The sequence below is a fragment of the Podarcis erhardii genome (assembly GCF_964252035.2).
Source record: "Podarcis erhardii genome assembly, chromosome: 10".
Taxonomy (NCBI): Eukaryota; Metazoa; Chordata; class Lepidosauria; order Squamata; family Lacertidae; genus Podarcis; species Podarcis erhardii.
In genome coordinates, this window is record NC_138500.1 from 55,996,502 (window position 1) to 56,024,000 (window position 27,499).

Consider the following 27,499-nt stretch of genomic DNA (forward strand, 5'->3'; position numbering starts at 1 on the left):
TAAAGGTATACTCTCAGCCATGTTTGGGAAACTAGCAACTTTGCCCCACATTCAGATCTTGTTCTGTTGGGTTGCCATTTGATCACTGAAACTGCAATTGAGTAATCTTTTGAGTGTTTAGTCATTTCATCTACCTGTTGGGCAAAAATATTATTTCTGCAGTAAAAATAAAGGTTTATTTGGTTTAGATTTAGACACCCACACAAATCAAAATCAGACATAATCTTAACACAGTCACTCCCTACTGGGTGCAAGTGAAGGGAGAATGTCTCTTTTAATGATGGCACTTGCCCTTTGATTTAAAGAAACATTTTTTACTCTGCTACCCAATTAACTGGGTGACCATTTCAGTTGATTAAATATATCTAATTGCCAAGCGGCCTGCAAGCAACTCCCACGGCCGGTTGCCAGGAACGTACAAATCCATCTTACCATCCGCTTTTTATTCAGTATTTATAGAGAGAGGCTTTGGAAGACAGCCTCTTGGATAATGGCGTTGTCCTGAGCGAATTTCCACCCCCCTTTCTCTCCCACTTCCTTATTTGTCATCATCATCACCTCCTGTACAGGGGACGCTAAGTGCCCTCTGTCTTCAAGCTCTTTGCTCTCCTATTTTTAAGGCTTGCCGGGTTCTGGGAGATGGTGGGTCTGGAATGCTTTCTAGTGACAACGTGTCAGCCAGTTGCTGCTCCGCTTCTGCCTCTTGCTCCTTTCCCATTATTTCCTAACTTTTCCCCTCATCTGCCTTTGAGCTGTGACCTCCCTCAAACCCCTGTTGTAATTCCGAACTCTCTTCCTCTTCTCTGGATGGGTCAAGCTGGGGAGGCAGTCTCTAATAATAATAATAATAATAATAATAATAATAATAATAATAATAAATTATTTATATCCTGCCCTCCCCAGCTGAAGCCAGGCTCAGAGCAACAATAAAAAAATACAACAATAAAATAATAACAACAATAAAATAATACCAACAATAAAATAATACAACATTCTAAAATCATTTCATTATAAAATCAGTTCAAATCAAATTAATGGCAACCACTGGGCTAGAGTTCTGTGAGGATTGCCAAAGGAGGGGGTCAAGTCAAAGACCTGGTGGAACAGCTCTGTCTTGCAGGCCCAGAGAAAAGATGTCACGTCCTGCAGGGCCCTAGTCTCTTGTGACAGAGTGTTCCACCAGATTGGAGCTCCAGCCGAAAAAGCCCTGGCTCTGGTTGAGGCCAGCCTAACCTGCCTGTGGCCCGGGACCTCCAAGATGTTTTTGTTTGAAGACCATAAGGTCCTCCGTGGGACATACCAGGAGAGGCGGTCCCGTAGGTACGAGGGTCCTAGGCCATATAGGGCTTTCTACCATTCCTCCTCTGCCCAGTCCCTGACACTAATCAATTGATCTAAAACAGGGGTACCCTACATGGTGCCCTCCAAATATTTGTTGGATTACAACTCCCCTTTTTCCTGATCATTGGCCACGTAGGATGGGGTTGATGTGAGCTGTAGTCCACCCAATATTGGGACGGCACCACATCTGCTACCCATGATCTAACCAATTAATCAATTAAATGTTGCAGCCCTAGCTGAAGGTTTGCATTTCTTCAGAATGGCCATTCTTTAGCCTCAGGACTGTATCCAGTTGTCATGCTGGGCCCCTGGATGATGAGGACCTGGTTCTCCTGATGACCAAAGACACAGGTAAGCTGACAGAGCCCATGACATCCCTGGTGTTCTGGGAAGGACATTCCAAAACTGACAAGGGATACTCTTATTACAGTGGTACCTCGGGTTACATACGCTTCAGGTTACAGACTCCGCTAACCCAGAAATAGTGCTTCAGGTTAAGAACTTTGCTTCAGGATGAGAACAGAAATTGTGCTCTGGCGGTGCGGCAGCAGCAGGAGGCCCCATTAGCTAAAGTGGTGCTTCAGGTTAAGAACAGTTTCAGGTTAAGAACAGACCTCTGGAACGAATTAAGTACTTAACCCGAGGTACCACTGTATTATGTAAAGAGGAATATTCTTTCATTGTAATAATTGAAAACTATCAACCAGAAATGTGTCACTTATGATAAAATACAAATAATACGGCCACTCTAGAATCACACACAAAATTGATTTCTAATTTTTTAAAGTCATAAAAATGAGAGGGAATACATTCTTTTGGAGATGTGGTGAGCAATTAAAAAAAGAGGAAAGAGCAAGTCAAAGGGGGCAGGGGAGAATTGATGTAGTACCTTCTTTTGTCTGTTTTCAGCAGCGACCAACTGAGCTGCCATTCTCTCTTGCATTTTTCTGCAGTGAGCCATAACAGCTTCTAAGATGGAGAGTGGGTTGGTACAAATGGACTTCTTGTCTTTATCACCAGCACCTGACTCATAGTCTCGCTGCAGAGCCAGAAATGGGTCACTAAGATTAAATCTCCCATACCGCTCCTGGATAAAGACCTCCTTCCTCCGTGCCTAAACAAAGAGATAAACAAAATGAATCACTAGAGAACAGTTAAATGAAATGTTAACACACACAACAGCGCTATACATAGAACATCTGGGAAATAAACAGTCACACGTTCAGCAGATTACTTCAGTATTTTTAACAATACATAAGCCAATGCATTTTGAGAATAGCCATGTTTTATGCCAGCGGTCTAAATTAAATCTTATTTCCAAGTAACACCACAAAATAAATAATATATATATGGCCTTTATATATGCCTGAGAGAAATCAATTATTTAACATTTAGGTTTATTAAGTGCAGTTAATAAGATGTGGCCATTTTAGCTTTCTTCCCATCTCCCAGAGTTCTCTCTTTGCTGCTGCTACACACAACTATAAAGGTTATGTAGATGTTTTGTTGCTTGTTACCAAACCTATCATCAGAAACCTGGGGAAAGAAGATCATTTGAGAAAGTCAACACAAACAGTTATCATAAGACTGTTAAGTTCAAAAATAAAGGATGCTGTGTGTTTTGTTTTCTACTCCCTTTACTTTTAAGTAGTTACAAACCCCGTCAAAGTGCTGCAAGTTCCTGAAGGCAATGCTTGCAAAAAGCCTGATTGCTTTGGAGGGCAATGGTCACCTGCCACTATGTACACATCATTTAGGGCTGGCACAAGATATTGCACTGCTGAAACCCCTTTTTTGCATCTCCCTTGTCTCTGCTGTGCCTCTTCTCTTCATTGTGGTGGTGCTTTAGCAACAGCAGCAGTGTCACTCTAGACAGGACCTGGGAAGGGGGAGGCATAGCTGTCAACTTACAGATTTGAAAATAAGGGACCAGCAGCCTTGAAAATAAGGGGTCAGCAGCCAAAATAAGGGATTTTCGGTGCACAGGTATGTTCAACTTCTGAGCCCCTCCAAGCCAAAGGCAGAAAGCCCAGAAAGCAGCCAAACGAAGCTTCAAGCGGTGGTTCCCACAGCACAGCAACCCGGCAAAGGGGATGCAGCAAGGAAAACCACTGTCACCTCTCCGCTGGGAAGCGCTGAGCAAAGGCGAGTCCCCAGGCAACGCGGCCGATTTGATCGGCACAAGGCATGCAAGCTCCACCCCCCCCAGTCGTTCTTAGACTCCTTATTGGGTGAGCAACGCAGCCAAGCAACACAGTTGGAGCCTCCCTCTCCCTGGCTGGCAGGGAGAGAGGGAGAGGAGCTGCTTCCTTTGAAACCTGGGAAATTTAAGGGACATCATCAATAAAGGACAGCAGCGGGACACAGCGCTGGGATAAGGGACTTTCCCACCAAATAAGGGATGGTTGACAGGTATGGGGGGGGGGAGGTCCTTCTCGAGTGAGGCATTCTGGGTTGGAAAGTCATGAAAACACCAGTAGTTTCCTGCGGCAGCTGATAATCCCTAATATCGGGGGCGGGTGAAAGTTACAGTAACTTTAAAACCCTCCCCCTAGAGTTGGGCGGCATCTAACCGAAGAATGAATCATGGCTCAAAAATAGAAATGCAGCTTTAAAAAGAACCCAAATGCTATCACAAATAGCCTCACAAACTGAAGGTAAGAGTGATGATTAAGCGTGAAATCCTAAAGATATTATGGGAAGTGGAAAAGAAGCATTAATTATTTTTGCCTTCTTTCAAGGCCTGAAAAGCAGGTGGCTTCAAAAACAGGCCAAATGATGAGAACTCATCGTTTTAGAAATGTCAGCATGAAGGAAAGGCAGTGCTAAGCGGAAGCAGGCCATTCCATAGTTAACTGAGTTCTATTCAGGCATTATCCAACATCAACAACAAGGGTTCCAACAGTGGCGTCCAACCATTGGCCCCATCCCTACCATCATGCCTCTGTCGAACATCTGTAGAGCACATCTGTAGAGAGAAGCAAAATCTACGGTTGTAGGTTCCTCTGCTATTTCGAACCCTGTTTGAGCTATAATATGGGACTCCACACCAGAGCTCCACTTCTTCAAATTTCTTGTAACTTCTCTTGAGAGACACAGCTCTAGTCAAGATCCATTTATCTACTTCAGGATATTAGAACTCAAAGTGAAATCCCATGCACACTTGCATGGAAATAAATCCAATGGAAGACTATGGGACTCTTTTGCAATACAGTGGTACCTCGCAAGACGAAATTAATTCGTTCTGCGAGTTTTTTCGTCTTGTGATTTTTTTGTCTTGCGAAGCACGGATTTTGGAAAAGCTTCAAAAATCACCAAAGTCTTCAAAAACCTCAAAAAAGGCTACCACACTGCGTGCTATGAGTTGCTCCTCGAAGTCAAGTCGCAACTGCACCCCCTGAATGCACGGTTTTAAGAAAAAGGAAACAAACTTGCAAGACAAAGGAAACAAACTTGCAAGACGTTTTCATCTTGCGAAGCAAGCCCATGGGGAAATTCGTCTTGCGAAGCAACTCAAAAAACGAAAAACTCTTTCGTTTTGCGAGTTTTTCGTCTTACGAAGCATTCGTCTTGCGAGGTACCACTGTAATTATATTTTGTATTCTTTACTGAAAAATAAAAAATTACAAAATACAAGTGCACAGAATAAGATAAGACACAAAAAAGAAGAAACAAGAAGTAGCAGCTATGTAGGGGGGGGAAAGGAGATGTTGCGTACATTACAAAAAAGGTACCGATACTTAATTGCTGAGTAAATATGCATAGGATTATGCTTGGGACTTTGTAGGATAAACTTTTGCTAGCCCTGAGAATTCCCCCAGAGCTTGTGGTATCCAGTATTCACTAGGAATTACTAGCATCCAAGACCTACAGCTGGTTGCTAGTCATCCTCTGCTACAGACTGCTTCCCACCAGATCTTACCTAGAACCCAACAGGCTATTAGCAGGACAAGAAAAATGGGGATTGTACACCCTATAGCAACTTTTGGAGTAACCTGGGCAATAAAGATATCCATCTTTCCTGAAAAGCATCTCACATTCACAGCTGGGTGCTACAGTGATAAACCAGAAGCACAGGAAGTTCTTAATGACCTTAAAGAGAAAATCATGCACTGCTGGCATCTGCGTATGGAAACGAAACTAACATATTTTTACAGTACTCTGCAGATTTCATCACTTAACATATGGTAAAGAGTATAACATTTCCTTGATTCTTTTTTAAAGTCACAAGCAAAAAGCACGTTACATTTTTTAAAAAATAATTAACAGAGCTTTTGCATGGAGAGAGAAAAGTGCATTCTCCTTTTAAAACGACTCAAACATTCCTCTTTTTTTAATGCCAAGATGCAGACACAGTACTTCCCTTTGAGGCCAACAGACAAGTTTAGAAGAAGCCAGTGGAAGTTTCCTTAAACGTCACCACTACAAATAGCCAAAGGAACATTTTCTAGTGAAAACATGTTGATTTTGTCTTTTTATAGCAATGATACCTTTGGCTGGGCTCTAGAGAAAGCCAGTTTTATATGACTCACAGACACCTGGCATTTCTAAAATCCAAAACTTTCCTCACCACCCAAGCATGCCAATCCGATCCCCAACATACTTGCCAAGGGCACTGTATGGGAGTGTGACCAGCAATACAGTATGTCAAAAGGTCATGACATTTATAAGTGCACATGTGCATATTTAGTCTGTATGGACAAACACACTCAACACTGGGAATTTGAGAAGTATTTCAGTCGGGGGTTAAAATACATATGATTTGGCAACATAAAAGAGAATCAAAGATCAGCCAAACATAGCATATTTCTCTTAATAATGTTCCTTGACTCAAGGTGTAAAGTTCTTACTTCACTCATAATCATAACTGTTTCCTAACGAAGAAGGACTGGCCTAAGGCATATTGCTCCCTGAGATGGGGGACAATTGGAACCCTCTAGTCCACATATAGTATCCAACCAGACTGGAGACTGAACACACTCAGCGGTGTGTGGCCAGTGGATTTGGGGAACTAGGCTAGTGCCCTAAATGTTCCCCTGGTACCTCCTTCCCAAAGCCCAGGAAGCTTCTGCCCAGCTTAGGGATAGAGTTGCAATGCTCACACGTGCAACGTTGGAACGTCCCCTTCCCCCACTCTGGCCCTAACTGTTTCCTTATGAAAAATTTCACCATGTGCCGTTGAACACACTGGTCATGGGATAGTATTCTCTACTGGACCTGGGGGCAGCAGAATAGCTTAGACAGGATGGGGAATGTTGTCAGCCCTCTGTCTCAAGGCATTTGCTATATGATGCTGATGCCTTACTTTGCCTGATATGGGGCAAGCCCTTGAGACTATGGCAAGGAGTAAGGTAAGATGTCTTTATTCCCTCAGAAGCTGTCTGTTTAATGGCAGACTTCCCCAATATAGTGCCTGTGGCGTTTGCCCTCCTAGGTGACATCATGCTGGGTCATAAGGAAAGGGTTAAATGAGTGTGAAGTGATTGGCAAGTGGGAACCCAAGGGGAGGAGTTAGAGTTAGAGTTGTTAAGGAGTCAGTCGGGTGTTAGAGAAGAGAGAGGGAGGATAAGTCTGTGGGTTAGGATAGATGTGAGAGAGTGAGAGAATCTGTTAAGAGGAGTCAGATAGACAGTTGAGATAATCAGTTAGAAGTTATTAGGAAAGTATAGGCCAGTAAATCCCCTTCATGGATCACTGCCTTGCCGTGGCGAAGGGGCTTGAATAACTCAGAGAAGCTATGAGCTATGCCATGCAGGGCCACCCAAGATGGACAGGTCATAGTGGAGAGTTTTGACCAAACGTGATCCACCTGGAGCAGGAACCGGCAAGCCACTCCAGTATCCCTGCCAAGAAAACTCCATGGACAAAGACAACAGGCATATAAAAGTTATGACGCTGGAAGATGAGCCCCTCAGGTCGGAAGGCGTCCAACATGCTACTGAGGAAGAGCGGAGGACAAGTACAAGTAGATTCAGAGTTGATGAAGCGGCTGGGCCAAAGCCGAAAGGACGCTCAGTTGCAGATATGCCTGGAAGCGAAAGGAAAGTCCAATGCTGTAAAGAAAAATACTGCATAGGAACCTGGAATGTAAGAACTATGAACCTTGGTAAGTTGGATGTCATCAAAAATGAGATGGCAAGAATAAATATTGACATCTTGGGCATCAGTGAACTAAAATGGACGAGAATGGGCGAATTCAGTTCAGATGACTATCATATCTACTACTGTGAGCAGGAATCCCGTAAAAGAAATGGCGTGGCCTTCATAGTCAACAAAAGAGTGGCGAAAGCTGTACTGGGATGCAATCTCAAAAATGATAGAATGATCTCGATACGAATCCAAGGCAGGCCTTTTAACATCACAGTAACCCAAGTTTATGCACCAACCACTGGTGTTGAAGAAACTGAAATTGACCAGTTCTATGAAGACTTACAACACCTTATAGAAATGACACCAAAGAAGGATGTTCTTCTCATTATAGGGGATTGGAATGCTAAAGTAGGGAGTCAAGAGATAAAAGGAACAACTGGCAAGTTTGGCCTTCGAGTTCAAAATGAAGCAGGGCAAAGGCTAATAGAGTTCTGCCAAGAGAACAAGCTGGTCATCACAAACACTCTTTTCCAACAACACAAGAGACGACTCTACACATAGACATCACCAGATGGGCAGCACCGAAATCAGATTGATTATATTCTCTGCAGCCAAAGATGGAGAAGCTCTATACAGTCAGCAAAAACAAGACCTGGAGCTGACTGTAGCTCAGATCATCAGCTTCTTATAGCAAAATTCAAGCTTAAACTGAAGAAAGTAGGAAAAACCACTGGGCCGGTAAGATACAATCTAAGTCAAATCCCTTATGAATATACAGTGGAAGTGAGGAACAGGTTTAAGGATTTAGATTTGGTGGACAGAGTGCCTGAAGAACTATGGATGGAGGCTCATAACATTATACAGGAGGCAGCAACTAAAACCATCCCAATGAAAAGGAAATGCAAGAAAGCAAAGTGGCTGTCTAACGAGGCCTTACAAATAGCGGGGGAGAGAAGGCAAGCAAAATGTGAGGGAGATAGTGAAAGATACAGGAAATTGAATGCAGATTTCCAAAAAATAGCAAGGAGAGACAAGAAGGCCTTCTTAAACGAGCAATGCAAAGAAATAGAGGAAAACAATAGAATGGGAAAAACCATAGATCTGTTCAAGAAAATTGGAGATATGAAAGGAACATGTCGTACAAAGATTACCATAATAAAAGACAAAAGTGGAAAGGACCTAACTGAAGCAGAAGACATCAAGAAGAGGTGGCAAGAATACACAGAGGAATTATACCAGAAAGATATGAATGTCTCATACGCCCCAGATAGTGTGGTTGCTGACCTTGAGCCAGACACATTGGAGAGTGAAGTCAAATGGGCCTTAGAAAGCACTGCTAATAACAAGGCCAGCGGAAGTGATGATATTCCAGCTGAGCTATTTAAAATTTTAAACGATGATGCTGTTAAGGTGCTACACTCAATATGCTAGCAAATTTGGAAAACTCATCAGTGGCGAGAGGATTGGAGAAGATCAGTCTACATCCCAATCCCAATGAAGGGCAGTGCCAAAGAATGCTCCAACTACCGCACAATTGCACTCATTTCACACGCTAGCAAGGTTATGCTTAAAATTCTACAAGGCAGGCTTAAGCAGTATGTGGACCGAGAACTCCCAGAAGTGCAAGCTGGATTTCGAAGGGGCAGAGGAACCAGAGACCAAATTGCAAACATGCGCTGGATTATGGAGAAAGCTAGAGAGTTCCAGAAAGACATCTACTTCTGCTTCATTGACTATGCAGAAGCCTTTGACTGTGTTGACCACACCAAACTATGGCAAGTTCTTAAAGAAATGGGAGTGCCTGATCATCTCATCTGTCTCCTGAGAAATCTCTATGTGGGACAAGAAGCTACAGTTAGAACTGGATATGGAACAACTGATTGGTTCCAAATTGGGAAAGGAGTACGGTAAGGCTGTATATTGTCTCCCTGCTTATTTAACTTACATGCAGAATTCATCATGCGAAAGGCTGGGCTGAATGAATCCCAGGCTGGAATTAAGATCACCGGAAGAAATATCAACAACCTCATATATGCAGATGACACAACCTTGATGGCGGAAAGTGAGGAGGAATTAAAGAACCTTTTAATGAGGGTGAAAGAGGAGAGCGCAAAATATAGTCTGAAACTCAACATCAAATAAACGAAGATCATGGCCACTGGTCCCATCACCTCCTGGCAAATAGAAGGGGAAGAATTAGAGGCAGTGAGAGATTTTACTTTCTTGGGCTCCATGATCATTGCAGATGGTGACAGCAGTCACGAAATTAAAAGACACCTGCTCCTTGGGAGAAAGGCGATGGCAAACCTAGACAGCATATTAAAAAGCAGAGACATCACCTTGCCAACAAAGGTCCGTATAGTTAAAGCCATGGTTTTCCCAGTAGTAATGTATGGAAGTGAGAGCTGGACCATAAAGAAAGCTGGTCGCCGAAAAATTGATGCTTTTGAATTATGGTGCTGGAGGAGACTCTTGAGAGTCCCATGGACTGCAAGAAGATCAAACGCATCCATTCTAAAGGAAATTAGCCCTGGGTGCTCACTGGAAGGACAGATCGTGAAGCTGAGGCTCCAATACTTTGGCCACCTCATGAGAAGAGAAGACTCCCTGGAAAAGACCCTGATGTTGGGAAAGATGGAGGGTACAAAGAGAAGGGGACGACAGAGGACGAGATGGTTGGACAGTGTTCTCGAAGCCACAAACATGAGTCTGACCAAACTGCGGGAGGCAGTGGAAGACAGGAGTGCCTGGCGTGCTCTGGTCCATGGGGTCATGAAGAGTTGGACACGACTAAACGACTAAACAACAACAACAAGGCCAGTAAAGAAACTAAGATTAAGAAACTGACAAGAAAAATGATCTGAAACCATAAACTTGTTAATGCTTATAAAATAAACTTGTTTATTTGGCTTAATGTTAACAACTGTCTGGACTCCGTGTGTACCTGAGAGAAACGGGTTGGTGGCAGCAGGGAAGCAATCACAGTGCTGGCACAGGGATCAATATACTGTCAAATGTCCGGGGACTCTGTGTGATCGCCACAGTGCCCTCCATCGGTTTGGGACAATTCTCACCTTCCACATACAGCATCACCAACGAAGAGGGTTGATAGGAATTATAGTGTGGCAACTTCTGGTGGGTACCAGGTTAAGGAGTTGGGCTTGTCTCTTCTTCCCTCAGTCCAACACATAGACATTCAAAGCACTCAGCTCTGAAGATCAGAAATTGCTGTGTTGCTGTGTTTTTTTTAATAAATTCCCTCCTCACTCCCACATCTTAAAGTCTGCTCTTATAAATAAAAATTATATGAGTTGAGCAGAGTCTTTGCATATTAAACTGATAATGCAGACACCCATCTGAAAAACATTATGTCAGAATGGAACATCGCCTTTTGCCATAAGGATTTACAAGCTGGAGATGGGAATCCTTCCTGTTCACAGATCTTTCCAATAAAATTTGTGCAGATTTTGCATTCCTATCTGGAGTTTTGATCATAGAAGTTGAAACGTTCCCCAAATACATTGGCCAAAAAGATCTCAAAACAGGCAAGCGAAACTAGAGCCCATGGTTTTAGGGAATCTGGAAGAAGCTGTGGCAAGCTTCAAGCTCTCGTATTTTATCTCTCCTCACCCAATTCTTTTGTGCATGAGGAGAGTAAAATTTTCCTATTTCACTTTAACACAAAAGAGAGCTCCACTTTATGTCCAAACCCAGAGAACGGTGGCTTGCTTCAATTAAAGTTAGTTGAAGCCAATAAGGAACAATAAGGGAGAGTGCATGAGCAACTTGCCCGCAACTTCTCCTTATTCAACCAAATCCATGGTTTAGTTTTAAATCAGGGTTTCCCAAACTTGGGTCTCCAGCTGCTTTTGGACTACAATGACCATCATCTCTGACCCCTGGTCTTGCTAGCTAAGGATGATGGGAGTTGTAGTCTGAAAAATAGCTGGAGACCTCAGTTTGGGAAACCCTGTTTTAACTGATTGTCTGAACTAGGCCTTTAGATTCAGTTAGGTAGCCGTGTTGGTCCGGCGCAGTAGAAATAAATTTAAAAAAAATAAAAAATTGTCCAGTAGCACCTTAGAGACCAACTAAATTTGTTCTGAGTATAAGCTTTCATGTGCATGCGCACGAAAGAAGTGTATCTGAAGAAGTGTGCATGCACCCGGAAGCTTATACCCAAAACAAACCTAGTTGGTCTCTAAGGTGCTACTGGACAATTTTTTAATTTATTTGAACTAGGCCTTGTACTGTTATCTCAAAACATTTTCTCCAGATGAGGCTAAGTCAACAAACTTTTACAGATGAAGCAATGGAATGAAGATGGCTTTTTTGTTGTTGAAGAAAATATATCTCTAAGATAGCCAACCAAAGATTTCAACTAGGTTGCAGTTTCCCAGTTGCAATTGAAACACTAACTCAATTGATGAATATATTTTATTTTAAAATGTATGTTCCTTAAGGGAAGAGTCCCCCCCCCCAAAAAAATATTTTCAATATGAAAATATTGAAAACTTTAAGTTCCTCTATCAAGATCCACAAATGAATGTTTTAACAAACTGATTTCCATAGCAACAAACTGTTGCTACAAACAGGCAATCACGACAGGCAATCAAGACAACTGGCAAATTGAGGTTGCCAAAGAAAAATATCGAGGTTGCCAAAGAAAAATATTCTGTTCCAACATGTGTTGTTGTTGTTGTTGTTTAAGTAGAAGGATTAATAACAATAATCAGACATTTGCTCTTGTTTTGTTTTTCTGTGAGATCTTTTGTAATATAATAACTGTTAAGTAATAAGTTATTATCATAAGTAATGTAATACTTTTGCCTTCTGTGGTAGGCTTAAACTCACTGGTGCAGTGACCTCATAGGCTCACGGCATGTTAGACTTCAGTCACCATCCAAAATCCTGCCAGGTCCTGACAAATTGTAGATTGCAGCTGCTGCTTCATTGTAGATTGCAGAAGCTGCTTCATTGATTCAAACGACAGATTGTTCTGTGTGAGTAATCTGCATGCAACACTCTCTAATACTGAAATGAGAGAAGAACCCAAACTCTGCATGTGCCCTGGAGCATCTCAACTAGCCAAAGTCCCATATTCAGGGGCCAGCAAACTTTTTCAGCAGGGGGCCGGTCCACTGTCCCTCAGACCTTGTGGGTCTATATTTTTTTTTTGGGGGGGGGGGGTTGAACCAATTCCTATGCCCCACAAATAACCCAGAGATGCATTTTAAATAAAAACACACATTCTACTCATGTAAGAACATGCTGATTCCTGGACCGTCTGTGGGCCGGATTGAGAAGGTGATTGGGCGAGATCCAGCCCCTGGGCCTTAGTTTGCCTACCCTTGGTGTAGGTATTAATATAACCTGGCATGAATACAAAGACTGCAAAAGATGTTAGACTCTTTCTAACACAAACCATAAGCATTCTAAAGCACCACACACACACACACACCCCCCAGTTTGGTTGGCCACAATCAAGCAGCATTATTTAAATTACATATGGGAGATTATATGCAAATAGCTCTCCAGCCCTTCAGGGTCAAGATGCAACATAGATCAGTCTGAGCTGTGCTGAGGGAAGCATTGAGGGAAGACACTGGAGTATGATGGAATAAATAAGAAACAAAAAATATTTCACAGGTCTAAGTTATTTAGTGGGATTCCAGATGGTGAGCAAGAACACAGGGGAGTGAAAGACTGACTTTCTCAAGCACTAATTACTAAACAGAAGGTAGTCCTTCCATTGAGAATCATGAAGAGCTAATTCAGTGAATAATGCAACATAAAAAAGATTACATTGTCACATTCTAATGAATCCATAATGATCACTACTTACTTGCTTTAAATTGACTATTGCCATTGCAAGTTTAAAACCAGCTAATCACCTGGTCATCTAAGGTATGAATGGCTTCCTGGGCGAACAGAGATTAATTTTTTGCAAAAGTTGGGTGTCTTCTTTGTTTTAGGCAGTGGTGGCGAATATGGGTAAGTGAGCTAGCAAATATCATGGGAAATATTTGCAAGAAATGTCCTCCTGCTGTCTTTAATAGCAAAATCAGATGATGAGTGCCAAGACAAATGAAGGCAAAATGAGATGATTGAGAAGGAAATGAAAGCATCAGCATGCTCATGGGAACCCCAGGATTTGCAGAAATACAAAGAAAATCTGGAAAAGGCAAAACCATTGAGGAAAATAAAAATGGAAAAGGGGGTAGTGATTTCAGTATGGAATGGCTTGCTGAAGGAGGATGTGGATGGCTGGAACCATGAACAAGAATACTCCAATATAAGGAGGTGGAAATGATACATCACAACATTTTGTTGCAGATCTCATTTGTCTTTACTTATCAGCAGGATCTCAACCATTATGCAGGCATTCATTATGGCAAGGATTTTATGGATTGGAAGCTGATGCTAATTTGAAAAAGCTAATGTATTATAAGTCCCTATGGTCGTGGCCCCACTGTTCAAGCCAAAACCGGGGCTTGACTTTGTGGTTTTAACCAATCCATCTTTGTTCAGATAAAAGAAATGCCAAAAGAATGAAGCCATTATAAACAAAGAGGCAACTTCACTTGATTCGTTTGCTTGGATTACCAAAAACTCTCTTTAAAAAAGCTTTATTCCATTGCTCTGTACGTTAAAAGGCTTTTGCAAAGTGATTTGAAACAGGGAAATAAAAATATGCCCTTGATTTTTGTTGTAATCCTAATTCTTCCCTCTTCTCCTTGTCCTCCTAAAGAGGTGGAATGATCAACAGTTGAAACAGGGACTGGGATAAGTGGAAGGAGACACACGCACTGGCAACTGCTCGATGAGTTGGAGAGCCTTGTTAACCACAGGACTTGGCAAGGACTTGCAAATGCTTGGCAGCAGGGCCCACTGCAACCCCTGAAGGTCAATTAAAAGTGAACCTACTTATTGTCTGCAACCTGATTAGAATTTAAAGTCATCAAGTCTTGCCCCGGGGAGCCAACTACTTGTGACCACTATACTCAACTCTACTGTTCTAACAGAGACTGCAGGCAGCAGAGTAAGAAGTTTAACTAAGGTGATATTATGAGACCACCTGCTACCTAAATACTAGACCACCTGCTACCTAAATACTAGTTACTGTGAAAAGCTATGTTCATGGAGAACGGCGTGAGCTTCTATCCTCCCCCTTGCAGGGTAAGTTATTGCAGTAAGGATCAGCTCTAGGCCATTCCAACCTTAGCCACTAGGGTTGCAACTAATAGGGCTTCTGTTTCCCCATCACTGCTTCTCCATGTCAGGAAAAGCTACACCTGCTGAATATCTACTTGACAAAACGGTACTAAGAGCACAAGTAAGAAAACTAAAGCAGTGGTGATCTGCTATTCACCACGCCACATTAGCTACCTAGCTTAAAATGTCAGCAGTTCCATTTTTATTATTATTTAGAGCACTTATGAGTCTGGCACTCAACAATGAGGTGCATTCAGACAATGAAATTACATTGTTCTTCCTGAGATAGCAAACCTTAAAGCAATACTTTCGAGCTGATATGTTTTTCATATTGTACACCATTCTGGGATCTTTTGATAAAGGGTAGTATACAAATTGTAATAATAATAATAATAATAATAATAATAATAATAATAATAATAATAATGCAATACAGTGGTACCTCAGGTTACAGACTCCGCTAACCCAGAAATAGTACCTCGGGTTAAGAACTTTGCTTCAGGATGAGAACGGAAATCGTGCGGCGGCAGCGGGAGGCCTCATTAGCTAAAGTGGTACCTCAGGTTAAGAACAGTTTCAGGTTAAGAATGGACCTCCAGAACGAATTAAGTTCTTAACCCACTGTAGTTCTGTATTCTTTTAATGGTGAGAGAGTTATCATTCCCACAAGCAGATGCTGAAAAGCAGTAGTACCTACTCGTCATCCCAGACACACTGGGTACGCTGCTATTGTCCAGCTGGAACACACTGGGAGTTCACATAAGACAGGGGTAAGAAACACAGTATGCTCCAGATGTTGTTGGATTCCACCACTCATCGTGTGCAGCCAAGATGGCCAACAGTCAGAAAGTATGGGAGCTGGAGTCCAGTAACATCAGGAGGGAACCACATTGGTTACCTATGACTTAGTCCAACAAGCGGGTCAGCCAGAGGCTTCTGGGAAGCAGAGCATGAAGGCAATAGTGCTCCCTTGCTAACTGACCACCCAGAAACTGGAATTCATAAGTCTACTGTCTCTGAACCTGCAAGTTCCACCCCGCTGTCATGGCTAGAAGCCAGCGGTAGACCTGAGCCCCACAATTCCACCCCCTCTCCAGCAGCTAAGTCCACTATCAACACATCTTGTGGCAGAAAATTCCACCAATCAAACGTGCTTTGTGTAAGGAAGTGCATAAAAAGTACAAACCTTGGAACTTCTACCGATCAATTTTAGTGGATGACCCTAAGTTCTGGCACTGTACCAGAAAAAAGGTCTATTTATATCATGCCGTTTTATAAACCTAAATTATATTCCCATACTTTTATTCTAAGTTAAATAGCCACAGATATTTTCACTCAGAGAAAAGACGTTCGTGTCCATTTTGGTCTCCCTTCCCTGTACCTTTCCAAGGTCTACAAATTCCTTGGGGGGGGGGTGCAGCAGCCAAAACTATACACCGTATTTTTCGCTCTATAAGATGCACCAGACCATAAGACGCACCTAGTTTTTGGAGGAGGAAAACAAGAAAAAAATATTTCTGAATCCCAGAAGCCAGAACAGCAAGAGGGATCGCTGCGCAGCGAAAGCAATGATCCCTCTTGCTGTTCTGGCTTCTGGGATAGCTGTGCACAGTGGCGTAGCGTGGGGGGTGCAGGGGGGGCCGGCCGCACCGGGCGCAACATCTGGGGTTAGGGCAAATCCACAGGTTAGGGGGCGCAAATCCACGGGTTAGGGGGCGCAAATCCACAGGTTAGGGGGCGCAAATTACTTGCCTTGCCCCGGGTGCTGACAACCCACGCTACGCCACTGGCTGTGCAGCCTACATTCGCTCCATTAGATGCACACACATTTCTCCTTACTTTTTAGGAGGAAAAAAGTGTGTCTTATAGAGCAAAAAATACGGTACACAACATCCATGGCAGCATGGATAAGGGCCTTATTATGTTAACCATACTCTTCAGCATGGAATCTGCATCCTCATTATGCACTGACCAGGCAATTCTATGCATGTCTTCTCAGAAGAAAGTCCCACTTAGTTCAGTGGTACATACTCCCAGGTATAGAATTGCAACCTGTTTTCACTTAGCCATCATGGCCTGAAGGTCTTTTCCCCAGTTAGTCGCTACCAGTTTAGGGATAATGCTACAAACTAGAGGTTGGATCTAGACTTACAGCACAAGCCTAACCATGTCTACTCAGAAGTACGTCCTATTGAATTTGATAGGGATTACTCCCAGCTAAGTGTGGTTAGGTTGAAGTACAACTAACGTAGGCTGCCATCCTAACATAGGATGGTATTCAATTAAATTTTACTCAGCGTAGACCCACTGAAATTAATGGGCCTTAGTCATGTTCATTTATTTCAATGGGTATACTCTGAGTAAATCTTAGCTGACTACTGCCCCCAGAGTCTAGAATTTACCTCTGGTCAAATAATGTTGCTGGCATAAAGTGAGAGACAGATAACAACATTGAGAAAAATGTTTAATATGCATAGCTATAAGTGCAAAGTTCCACATTTTGACTGCACAACCTTTTTCATTCACTGCATGGTTTCCTTTGTCAAAGGGCAAAAGTGAGTTGTTGTGTGGGGCAAAGGCAAAGTTCATACTGGCAAAAAGGCAGATTATATTACAGCAGGTGTCTTACAAACTTTACTATAGAAAGTATGGCTTTATACTTGGGACATAGCATGTGGACGGTTTTCATGAAAGCTTTGTAAGACATACGGGCACATTTCCTTGCCTAAAACACCGCTCAGATTAGTTAAATGAAACTATACCACTATAAATGGCAAGTGTGGAAAGACTCAAAGTCCTCCCACCATTCTCTGTTCCAGAAAAAAATAAAAACTTGCTCCTGGAAGACTTTCACCCAAGGAAATAAAGTTGAGCCTTTTTACACTCACCAATTTTAAGCGCTTCTCCGTGCAAAACAAGGTTAAACATCCACAGCTGTGAAATGAACATAAATGTGTAGCAGAGGGCATCCTCTGGATGCATAAGGCCTAGGTTCAACCTCCTGCATCTCTAGACAGGCCTGCAAAAGATTGTCAGTACAGACCAGAGGTGGGGAAACCTGTGGCTTTTCCTGTGGTTGTTTGCCTCCAGCTCCCATCAATCTCTGCCAACATGGGCTATGGTAAGAGATTATACTTCAGCAACATCTAAAAGGCTGTAAGTTAACTGCCTTAGGTAGACAACAGTGGCTGAGACAGCTTTTAAGGTTGGTGACGCTGAGCCAGGAAATGACGCTTTCTTTCTCCGACAGCTGTTTCAGTCTCATCGCAACGGACTGGCCAAGACAAAGGGGGAAAAAACCTGTTTGGAAATCTAGGTGACCTTGAGATGTTCTTCTGTGCCTGAGGAGCTTTTTCATAAAAGCAATTACCAACTGCAGTGAAAGCCGTTGCTTAAATATATTCATGGAGCCTGGAGCTATCCTATCAGAGAGGTTACAAATGCCCACTGCAAGGGTTCCTAGGAAAGGGAGAAAGTTTCCAAGATACAACGGTACACACAACAATACATATTTATTTATTGTTGCATTTGCATCCCTCCTTTCCTCCAAGAACCTCAAGATGGTGTACATCAGGGGTAGACAACCTAAGGCCCGGAGGCCGGATGCGGCCCAATCGCCTTCTCAATCTGGCCCGCAGACTGTCTGGAAATCAGCGTGTTTTTACATGAGTAAAATGTGTCCTTTTAATTCAAAATGCATCTCTGGGTTATTTGGGGGGCATAGGAATTCATTCATCCCCACCCAAAATAGTCTGGCCCACCACATGGTCTGAGGGGTGGTGGACCGGCCCACGGCTTATAAAGGTTGCTGACCCCTGGTGTACATAACCCTCTGTGTCTGACAGATTGTGACTGGTTTAAAGTTTCACAGTGAGCTTCATGGCTGAGTGGAGATATGAACTCTAGTTTCCCACATCCTAGTCCAACAATCTAACCACTACGTCATATTGACTCTCCTTTGAGAGCTCCTATAGCTCCCGGAGGCAAGGACTTGCTTGGTGCCATTCTACCGAAGTACATTAGAATTCTTGCACAGGTTTTCTTTGCAAATCTCTCTTGTTTTCAAACAAGCCTATCTGCATAGGGAGCCATCAGACTTTCTTTTTATTGCTGGTTCGATTTCTAGCTACTAAATAAGCTGAACCAAGGTCAATGTACTCAAATGCACAGGCAACAGGACACTTCTCAGGTGAGAGCTTTCAATTTTAGAAATCGAACAAAAAAATTGCCAAGTAATTTCCCTTGGTGGTTGCTGTAACCTTTTTAGAACTCAATTCTACTTTTGAGCCGTTTCCTGAGAGATTGCTTTTCAGTTTGAGTTTTGGCAGAAATCTGTTCTGTGCACACGCCATGCATTTTAACAACTTAGGCCTCGTTCAAAAAACAACCGAAGCAGGCATAACTGCAATTAACAACAAATCCACCTGCTGTGGGAAAACGTAATTATTGACAAGGTGGCCAAAGTTGTCTAACATCTTTGGTATCTTTAAGGGAGAGGGGCAAATTAAGACGCAATATTATGGGCCAATGGTATTGCTCCAGTGATCGCGTGTGTGGTATACTTTGATACGAAGAATGGGGGTCAATTCTGGCAATGCACTTTCTACTCCCACCCATGCGCCTGACAATTTTCACAGTTGCTAAAATATAGCATGTTAGCCAGAAGATTGTGGCTGCAGTTTGCAGCAGCTTCCAAGATAATGGATGCATATTTTCCAGCCTCCATGATTACCTAAGTTGTCACTGGTTAAGACTGGCAAGGGAACAATCAGTGCCAGTGTGGTATTGTGGCTAGAGTGTCAGACTAGGACCTCGTAGACCAGGCTTCAAATGCCTGCTCGCTCAGTGGATGACTTTGGGCCAGTCATTGCCTCTTAGTCTAACCTACCTCACAGGGTTGTTGTGGAGATTAAATGACATGAGGGAGAACCATGCACACCACCTTGAGCTCATTGGAGGAAAATGTGAGTTGCGCCTAGAGGCCCCTAGGACCCACCCCGAAAATAACTTCACTCAGACACATATTTTAGTTTTAAGTTTTTCGGCAAATTTTTGGCCACAACTTTATTGAATTACAATTTTGTGAGCGGTATTGGCTTAGGCATTGACTCCCGACTATAACTGACTCCATCTCTCTGGGTGGCAGTCGAAAGGGGTAAACCAAACGAGGGAGCAACGTTGATGTGGACCAACCGAAGCTCACCCCAGGGTTCCTGTGGTCCTGGCATGGCCCTAGCCCTTCAAGCGGGCTTTGGACGAGATCCAGGACCCCCAGCTTCCTTTAACGGAATACCCCGTTCCTAGAGGGGCAGGTGATGGCCACACCTCCCCTCCCCACAATCTAACCGGGCCAGTGCCTAACCGCCACTTTACAAGTTGTGACGATTGCTAAGGGGTAGGCAAAAACCAAGTGGCTAGAGCCAATTTGCTAATTGGAAAAAAAAATCCTACCCAGCCCCTGTTCCAAAACAGGTGATCCAAACCAAAGCAAGGCAGATGAAACTACCTAACTCTAGGGAGGGAGGGTGGGTGTTCGGCAGTGTGACACGAGTGCCCCTACTTCCGTCACGCTGCCGCTTTTAAAGCCCCTTGGATCATGCCACCCTCTGTGGATTGGCTAAAACAGCCTGGCATGATCCAGGGGCTGTGGCCAGAGCTTTTGCTACTTCCCCCCACCCATTCTACCCCTATGGGGTAAGTCCCAGGTGCCCAGGCGCAACCAGGACCCTCCAATAGGAGGATCCCATATATAAATGCAATGAAAAGTTCTTTCCAGCTAAGGGAAGACTTGTTTCTGTGACTGCATTCTGGTTCACAAACTATGGTTTCTGGAAACCTGCATTATCAGTATTGGACAAACTTCTGGATGTAATTATGGTGTTAAAAATTAAAATGTATGCCTTTACCCTTCCAAGGTAGGGCTGTCTCTGTGGATCATTTTCATGCATGCGCCCTAAACTGCTACGATGTGGTCAATATCATTTCAGGACTACCCAGAGATTCTGCAGCAGTGCTGACCTACAAGCTTCTTAGTTCTGATAAAGCGTGGTCTCTGTTATCTCTGTTTATGATATTAGATTCTGCTTTGTTATGCAAGGCAAACCCTGATCATGCTGTGGATGAACCTAGATACCAATATTATGGACAGAAGGCATATGATGAAAAACTAACCTAAACAAAGATAACATGAAAACTTAATTCAATAGTCCCATTATTTGTACCACTACAGACATAAAACATTTTCCCCCCTGCCAAATCTCTTTCTACCAGTTCTATCAACAATTGTCTAGTTCATATGGCACTTAAAACTAAACATAATGCAAGCTAGTTGTAAAACACAGAGCATACCATATACAGAGAGAGCATATTGTATACACACAATGTCTTATGTATACAGTCCGTTTTTCACTTACAGATCCCTAGTTCACTCTGAAAGTTATACACATGTCACATCAGAGAAACATAGCCAAATATGGAACACACTGCATTTGTTAAAGACCATCTTTATCCTTCTGTACAAAGCTGAATCAGCACTGTAACAGTTCAGATTAATTTTTAACAGTTGTTTGTCTTTTTAAGGCTATATTCTCAGCAAGAGATCCTCCTACCAACTTTTATAGCCTCTAAACCTGCAATTCTGATTCGGATCTCTAAACAGTCAAAAGGCTTAGTTTTAATATCTGCTCAGCTACTTCAGATCTGATCTTCAGAAGTCTTTATTTCCCAGTATCTTAACTCACAGCTTGCTTGCATTTTTTTTTAAGCGTTATCATTCACATCCAGTTATCTTGACTGGTTTCCAGTCTGTTCCAATTCAAGACAGTAAATTTTATTAGAGAATCTAGTGTAAGGGGGGGGGGGGATCTAGGGTCCAAAAAAGGAGATTCTTGACACATACACACAATGCCATAATTCAGATGGCAAGATGGAAGCACAACTGTGAATAAAACATGGATTAAGCTGTGGATTTGCGTACAAATCTACACATGCATTTGAATCCTCACTTGGGCTCCACTAGATCGGCTGGATACATTTTTTGATGCAAATATGAAAGCACATCCCCATCTGGAACCACAAGCTATTGAGCATGACTAACGCTGAATTGGAGCCATGAAGGTTTAAACTTCTTTGTCTTTCTTGTTTATGAATGGCTTTATTATCTTTCTCCTCAGCACTACCTTCTAAAAATCAGATTCTCATTTCCAAAAGGCAATAGACACCGAAGTCTGCTTTTAAACACTCCCCTGGTGTTAACTTTGCAATAAATATCAAATCAGGTGACTTCCTAGAACTTGAAATGAATTATTCTAAGCTCAAGTGCTTCCATATATTAAAAAAGTATCCAGAGCAATCTTTCCCCTCTATTTCTAATTATCTGCATGGCAGAGCATCAGGTGAAATCTAAATTTATTTTCGTAGGCGAATAATCGTTTACCACCTGCAGTGTTTTAAAAAGGGAGAAGAGAAATTGGAAATGAAAAAGCAACAACCTAAACAAACAGTCTGAGCTAAAATGGATATTAAAAACTTGAGCAGCTAAGGACTTAGATAAACATCAAAACAAAGGGCTTGATCTAGTCCCATAAGCAAATAGCACTTCTTTGTGGAGGGATCCCATAGAGAACAGAAGAGTCCAGGTTATACACATAATTTTGGGGTCTTCCTAAAAATCTAGGTGGCTTCCCAGCCTATTGATACTCAGTACCATGGGAGGGTGGGCTTAGCTTCTGTTATACACTACTGCAGGGGTGTGCTCCCAGATATTGTTCGGACTACAACCCCCATTATCCCTCTGGATTGGCCATGATGGCCAGAGCTTGTAGGAGTTGCAGTCCAACATCTGGACTGTCTATCTCTACTGTACAGGGATTATTCTGTGAACAGCTGCTGAGACCACAGTGAACTTGATCAAGCTCTCAAAATGTTACTGCATGTGAACATCTACCAGTATGAAAGACATATGTTTAAATCTTCACATAGACAGAAGGAGGAAGCTAATGAATTAAATGTGAGGGCAACAAGTTCTCCAAACATCTATGAATCTTTGGACTGATGGAGGACTGTACGGGACTAATGGACCACTCTGTAATGTTAATACCCAATCCAGGACTTGGCATTGTTAGAAACGGGTCCTGAACTAATCACAGCTGGTTAATAATATAGTTGAACATTTAATAACATCTAAATTGCAACATGGTTTGTAAACGTTTGAATAAACAACAATGCATTTGTTCGTATTGCTATAAAAGGTGGGATATAAGAATTAATCACAATAATAAAATATGTAACAAGTATACTATGCACTCCTGCTGCTAATAAAAACCACATTTCGCATGTTTTCAAATGTGATTTGGAAAATGTCTTATTGGTGTGTGTGCCTTTCCCCACCAAAATAAACTCCACACAAACTTTGATGCTTGTAATTTTTGAATGTTTTTTTAAAAAAACTTTAGATCTAAAGTTCACAGAATACAGGAGAGAGCTCCTGATATGTACAGGAATTTGTTAGGAGTTGTATAAGCTGCTCTCTGCCCACATTACATCCACAGTGGATACGATCCATGTGAGAGAGAGAGAAAAAAGAGAATAATACACAACACAATGGGTAAAAAGGAATTGAAGGGCTGGGAAAATCTAGCATATTATTTTTACTATCTAATTCTATTTTCATCACACCTTTCCTCACAGGCATTTAAGGCTGCATGCATGGCTCTTCTCCCACTCATTTTATCCTCAAAACACCTCATGAGGTAAATTAGGCTGAGCTATACAGGTGTCTGGCCCACGGTGATCCAACAAACTTTATGGGCTGAGTGGGGATTTGAATTCGGGATTTGGTTTGACAATCTACCCTCAATACCATATCACACTGGCTTCTGGTCGAGCTTTGCTTGACATAACCATGCTAGTAAATCCTCAAAGCTCATCAGTGTGCAAAAATATTTACTAGCCCACCTGATCTAAACATACCTGTCTTAGTCACTTCTGGAACAATATTGATTCAAGGAAAAACAACAACCACCCATCCCACAGTCCATTTCACCTGGTCGCATTTAGGCAACGTTTTATTTGTCATCTGCTACCACCAGAGAATTGCTGCCATGAATAACAAACTGTGATGGATCAATATTTTAACGCTACTCATTTTATACAAACTGCCAGGCTCAGTAGCTTTGGCTGGGTTCATGCACTTAATTTTGAGTAAAAACAACTACAAGTCTTGTGGCGTCTTAAAAGACTCACAAATTTAGAATGACATTGCTGTCTCTCTTTGGAGTTCTTCAGCTCCAGGAGGGCCATTTAAAAGTAATTTGCAGTGTGTCCTGAATGGTTCTCCCACTGGCTTTTGAATATTGCCATTTCTGATGCCAGATTGGTGTCTATTTATTCTTCTGCATAGAGACTAGCCTGCTTGTTCTATGGAGAATGCAGAAGGGCATTGCTGGAAGATGATGGCATATATCACATTGGAAGATGAATGAACCCGATAGCACGAATGGCATTATTAGGTCTTCTAATACTTGTTGCCAGTGTAGGTATGTGGACAGAGCTGGCATCTAGATCTATCACAGGAGCTGTCCCTGTGTCCATAACTTTGTTATATGCCCTGCTGTTACTGGTGAGTAGCTATTTAAGGTGTGAGATCTGTCAGTAAGGAAGTACAAGGCCTACTATTCAAGGCCTGTGACATGGAAATGCCATTGTTCAGAATGGACTATAGAGCATAGGTGATAAGTTTGAGTAGCTTCCGCTGGGAACTTTAAGTGACAAGTGGTGTCCTGTCATTTTATTCTTCTAGGTGTGTCCTGTAGCAGATTATTACTGAGTAGTAGTCTGACCTGGTTGATTTGTTTTTGTATCTGGCATGTAAACTATAGTGCACAAAAGTTAATGAAATAAAAATCTATAAGTCTTTACGAGTGCCACTAGACTCTGTTATTTTTGCTGCAAAAGGCTAATATGGCTGGACTTTGGGGGAGTAATTCTGAGTTATTACTTTCTTGGAATCAAAGCTTAGGGACACTGGATTTTTCATGCTTCGATGCTCTTTATCCACAGCGTTCAATACTACAAAATCTGTCTAGTCTGCTTATGGCAAGTGTAACATTATATAGCCTGTAAAGGAGGACAGGAAAATCCCAGCAATGTATAGAAGAGAGAGAAAATGACTACGTGTCATATTGGGTAGTTTCCCCCTCCATTATTTTCCTCCTTAAATTAACACGAAGTGTGGGGGAGGGAACTCTAACGGGATTTGCAATCTCTCAGTCTTTCAAACCAGTAACAATGCAAAACATGTAGGGACTTAAGGCTAAATATTTTACAGCCACAAAGTGCAAGATTCCCCTAGGAAGTGATGTATTAGAAAGAAACACATCTCTTCTGGTATCTAAGCACTGATATTCTCTTTGGGAACATCCTTTTGTGAAAGAAAGTTCATGTGGCTGCATTGTGTGACCCGTCATACAATGTTTATCAAGCAAGAGCTGCTTATAAATACCTTTATTTCCCTCCAGTTACAGAAAATTAGCTTAAATGTAGACCAGCCCAGTTGTGAAGTTGCAGGAATAAGCATGTTATCCAACTCCAGTTATCTACTATGATTATCTTAGTATTGGGTGAACTTCTTCACATTACTGTTTTTTCCACTATGTATGACTTTTAAAAGTTGGTACTAGCATGCTACTGATTTGTTTTATTTAAATATGCATACTCGTGTGTGTGTGTGTGTGTGTGTGTGTGTGTGTGTGTGATAGATTTTCCTCCTACTTTTTAGGAGAATCTCCTTTGAACGTGGCAAAAATATCATATACAATAGTACCTTGGAAGTCAAACGGAATCTGTTCTGTAAGTCCATTTGACTTCTAAAACGTTTGAAAACCAAAGCACAGCTTCTGATTGGCTGCAGGAAGCTCCAATCAGAAGCCACGGAAGCCCCGTTGGATGTTCGGCTTCCAAAAATAGTTTGCAAACTGGAACAGTCACTTCTGGGTTTGCAGTGTTTGGGAGCCAAAACGTTCAAGAACTAAGCTGTTTGGAAACCAATGTACGACTGTAGTAACAAAACAAACACAATTTGGAATTGTCTCCTCAGGTGGCTTTGTTACATCTTTAGACACCAGGCAAAAACATCCCATTTTTCTCAGGCTTTTGGCTAATTAAACCATCTATGGCCTTTGAAACTGTGGGGTTTGTTTGTTTGTTACTATATTACGTATCCTTGGATGAAGAGCAGTATAGTAATAGTAACAGTAATAGTAGTAATAATAATAATAATAATAATAATAATAATAATTTTATTTTTCTTTACAGATGTAAAAGGTCTATATATTTAACAACAGGAACATACCCTTAAAGCTTCAATCACAAGATCTCGTGCTTCCAACTCCCCTTCTAGAACACTCAAGAGCATCCGCAGTTCTGATTTGCTGAGATTGTCCACATCAAACTCTCTTTTCTGCAAAATGAAGGAAAACCAATGATTAAAACAATGTACACAAGTCAGAAAGTCACCTAATGCAGCAGGAAAGTAAAAAAATAAATAAATGTACCCATAGTTATTTAATTTTAGTTTAAAGGCTTGGTGCTTCCCATGAGAATAGGAACAAATGTGTTTGCATCATGGCCAATAAGCACCAACACCAGCAGCCATGTGTTTGCCAGCATGGTGTGTATTAGGGCTGGGTATCAGTTTCATAGGGACGCGGGTGGCGCTGTGGGTAAAACCTCAGTGCCTAGGACTTGCCGATCACATGGTCGGTGGTTCGAATCCCCGTGGCGGGGTGAGCTCCCATCGTTCGGTCCCAGCTCCTGCCCACCTAGCAGTTCGAAAGCACCCTTAAGTGCAAGTAGATAAATAGGTACCGCTGTATTGTGGGAAGGTAAACGGCGTTTCCGTGTGCTGCGCTGGTGCCGGCTCGCCAGAGCAGCTTCGTCACGCTGGCCATGTGACCCGGAAGTGTCTGCGGACAGCGTTGGCTCCCGGCCTCTAGAGTGAGATGAGCGCACAACCCTAGAGTCTGTCAAGACTGGCCCGTACGGGCAGGGGTACCTTTACCTTATCAGTTTCATAGCTTTTGACCTGGCAATATATCGCAAATCATGATGTATGTTTGTGTGCTATGCAAAAATCACAGTGTGAGGAAAACCATGAAGCCAGCCAATGCCTCTACATAGCTCCATCCTTATTTCAGACATTATGATATCAGTATATTGCGATGTTTAGCTGGTGCTGTGTCGCAATGTTGAAAAGCAGAAAATGCAGTTGTACTTTGGAAGTCGAACACCTTGCGACTTCAACTTTTTGGCTCCCAAACGCCGCAAACCCAGAAGTACCGTATTTTTCGGCCCATAGGACGCACCTAGTTTTTTGGGGGGGATATAAAGAAAAAAAATTATTTCCGCCCCAGGTGCGGGGCTGGGTCGGGGGAAGCCTGAGCTTCCCCTGACCCCAGCCCCCAGAACAGGCTGCTATCCGCTAGCCGTGGGAGAGCCGCGCGACTTCGCGCAGCTCTCCCACGGCTAGCGGAGCGCTGCACGAAGCCCGAAGCTTGGGGCCTGCTGAGCTCAGCGCGGCCCAAGCTTCTGGGTGCAGGCTAGCGGATAGCTTCCTGAAGCCTGGAGAGCGAGAGGGGTTGAAAGCCTGCATTTGCCCCATAGGACGCACACACATTTCCCCTTCATTTTTGGAGGGGGAAAAGTGCGTCTTATAGGGCGAAAAATATGGTAAGTGTTCCAGTTTCCGAACATTCCTTGGAACCTGAACGTCCGACGTGGGTTCCATGGCTTCTGATTGGCTGCAGGAACTTCCTGCAGCCAATCAGAAGCCATGTCTTACTTTCTGAATGTTTTG

General features: G+C 42.6%; 1 protein-coding gene across 1 annotated transcript in view; it reads right to left on the minus strand.

Moving 5' to 3' along the window:
- Positions 1-27,499, minus strand: part of CTTNBP2 (cortactin binding protein 2) — a 120,057-nt gene that overhangs the window by 77,831 nt on the left and 14,727 nt on the right. The window contains 2 exon segments of the mRNA XM_081877794.1: positions 2,231-2,455; positions 25,997-26,104. Of these exon segments, the coding sequence (XP_081733920.1) occupies positions 2,231-2,455; positions 25,997-26,104 (333 nt within the window).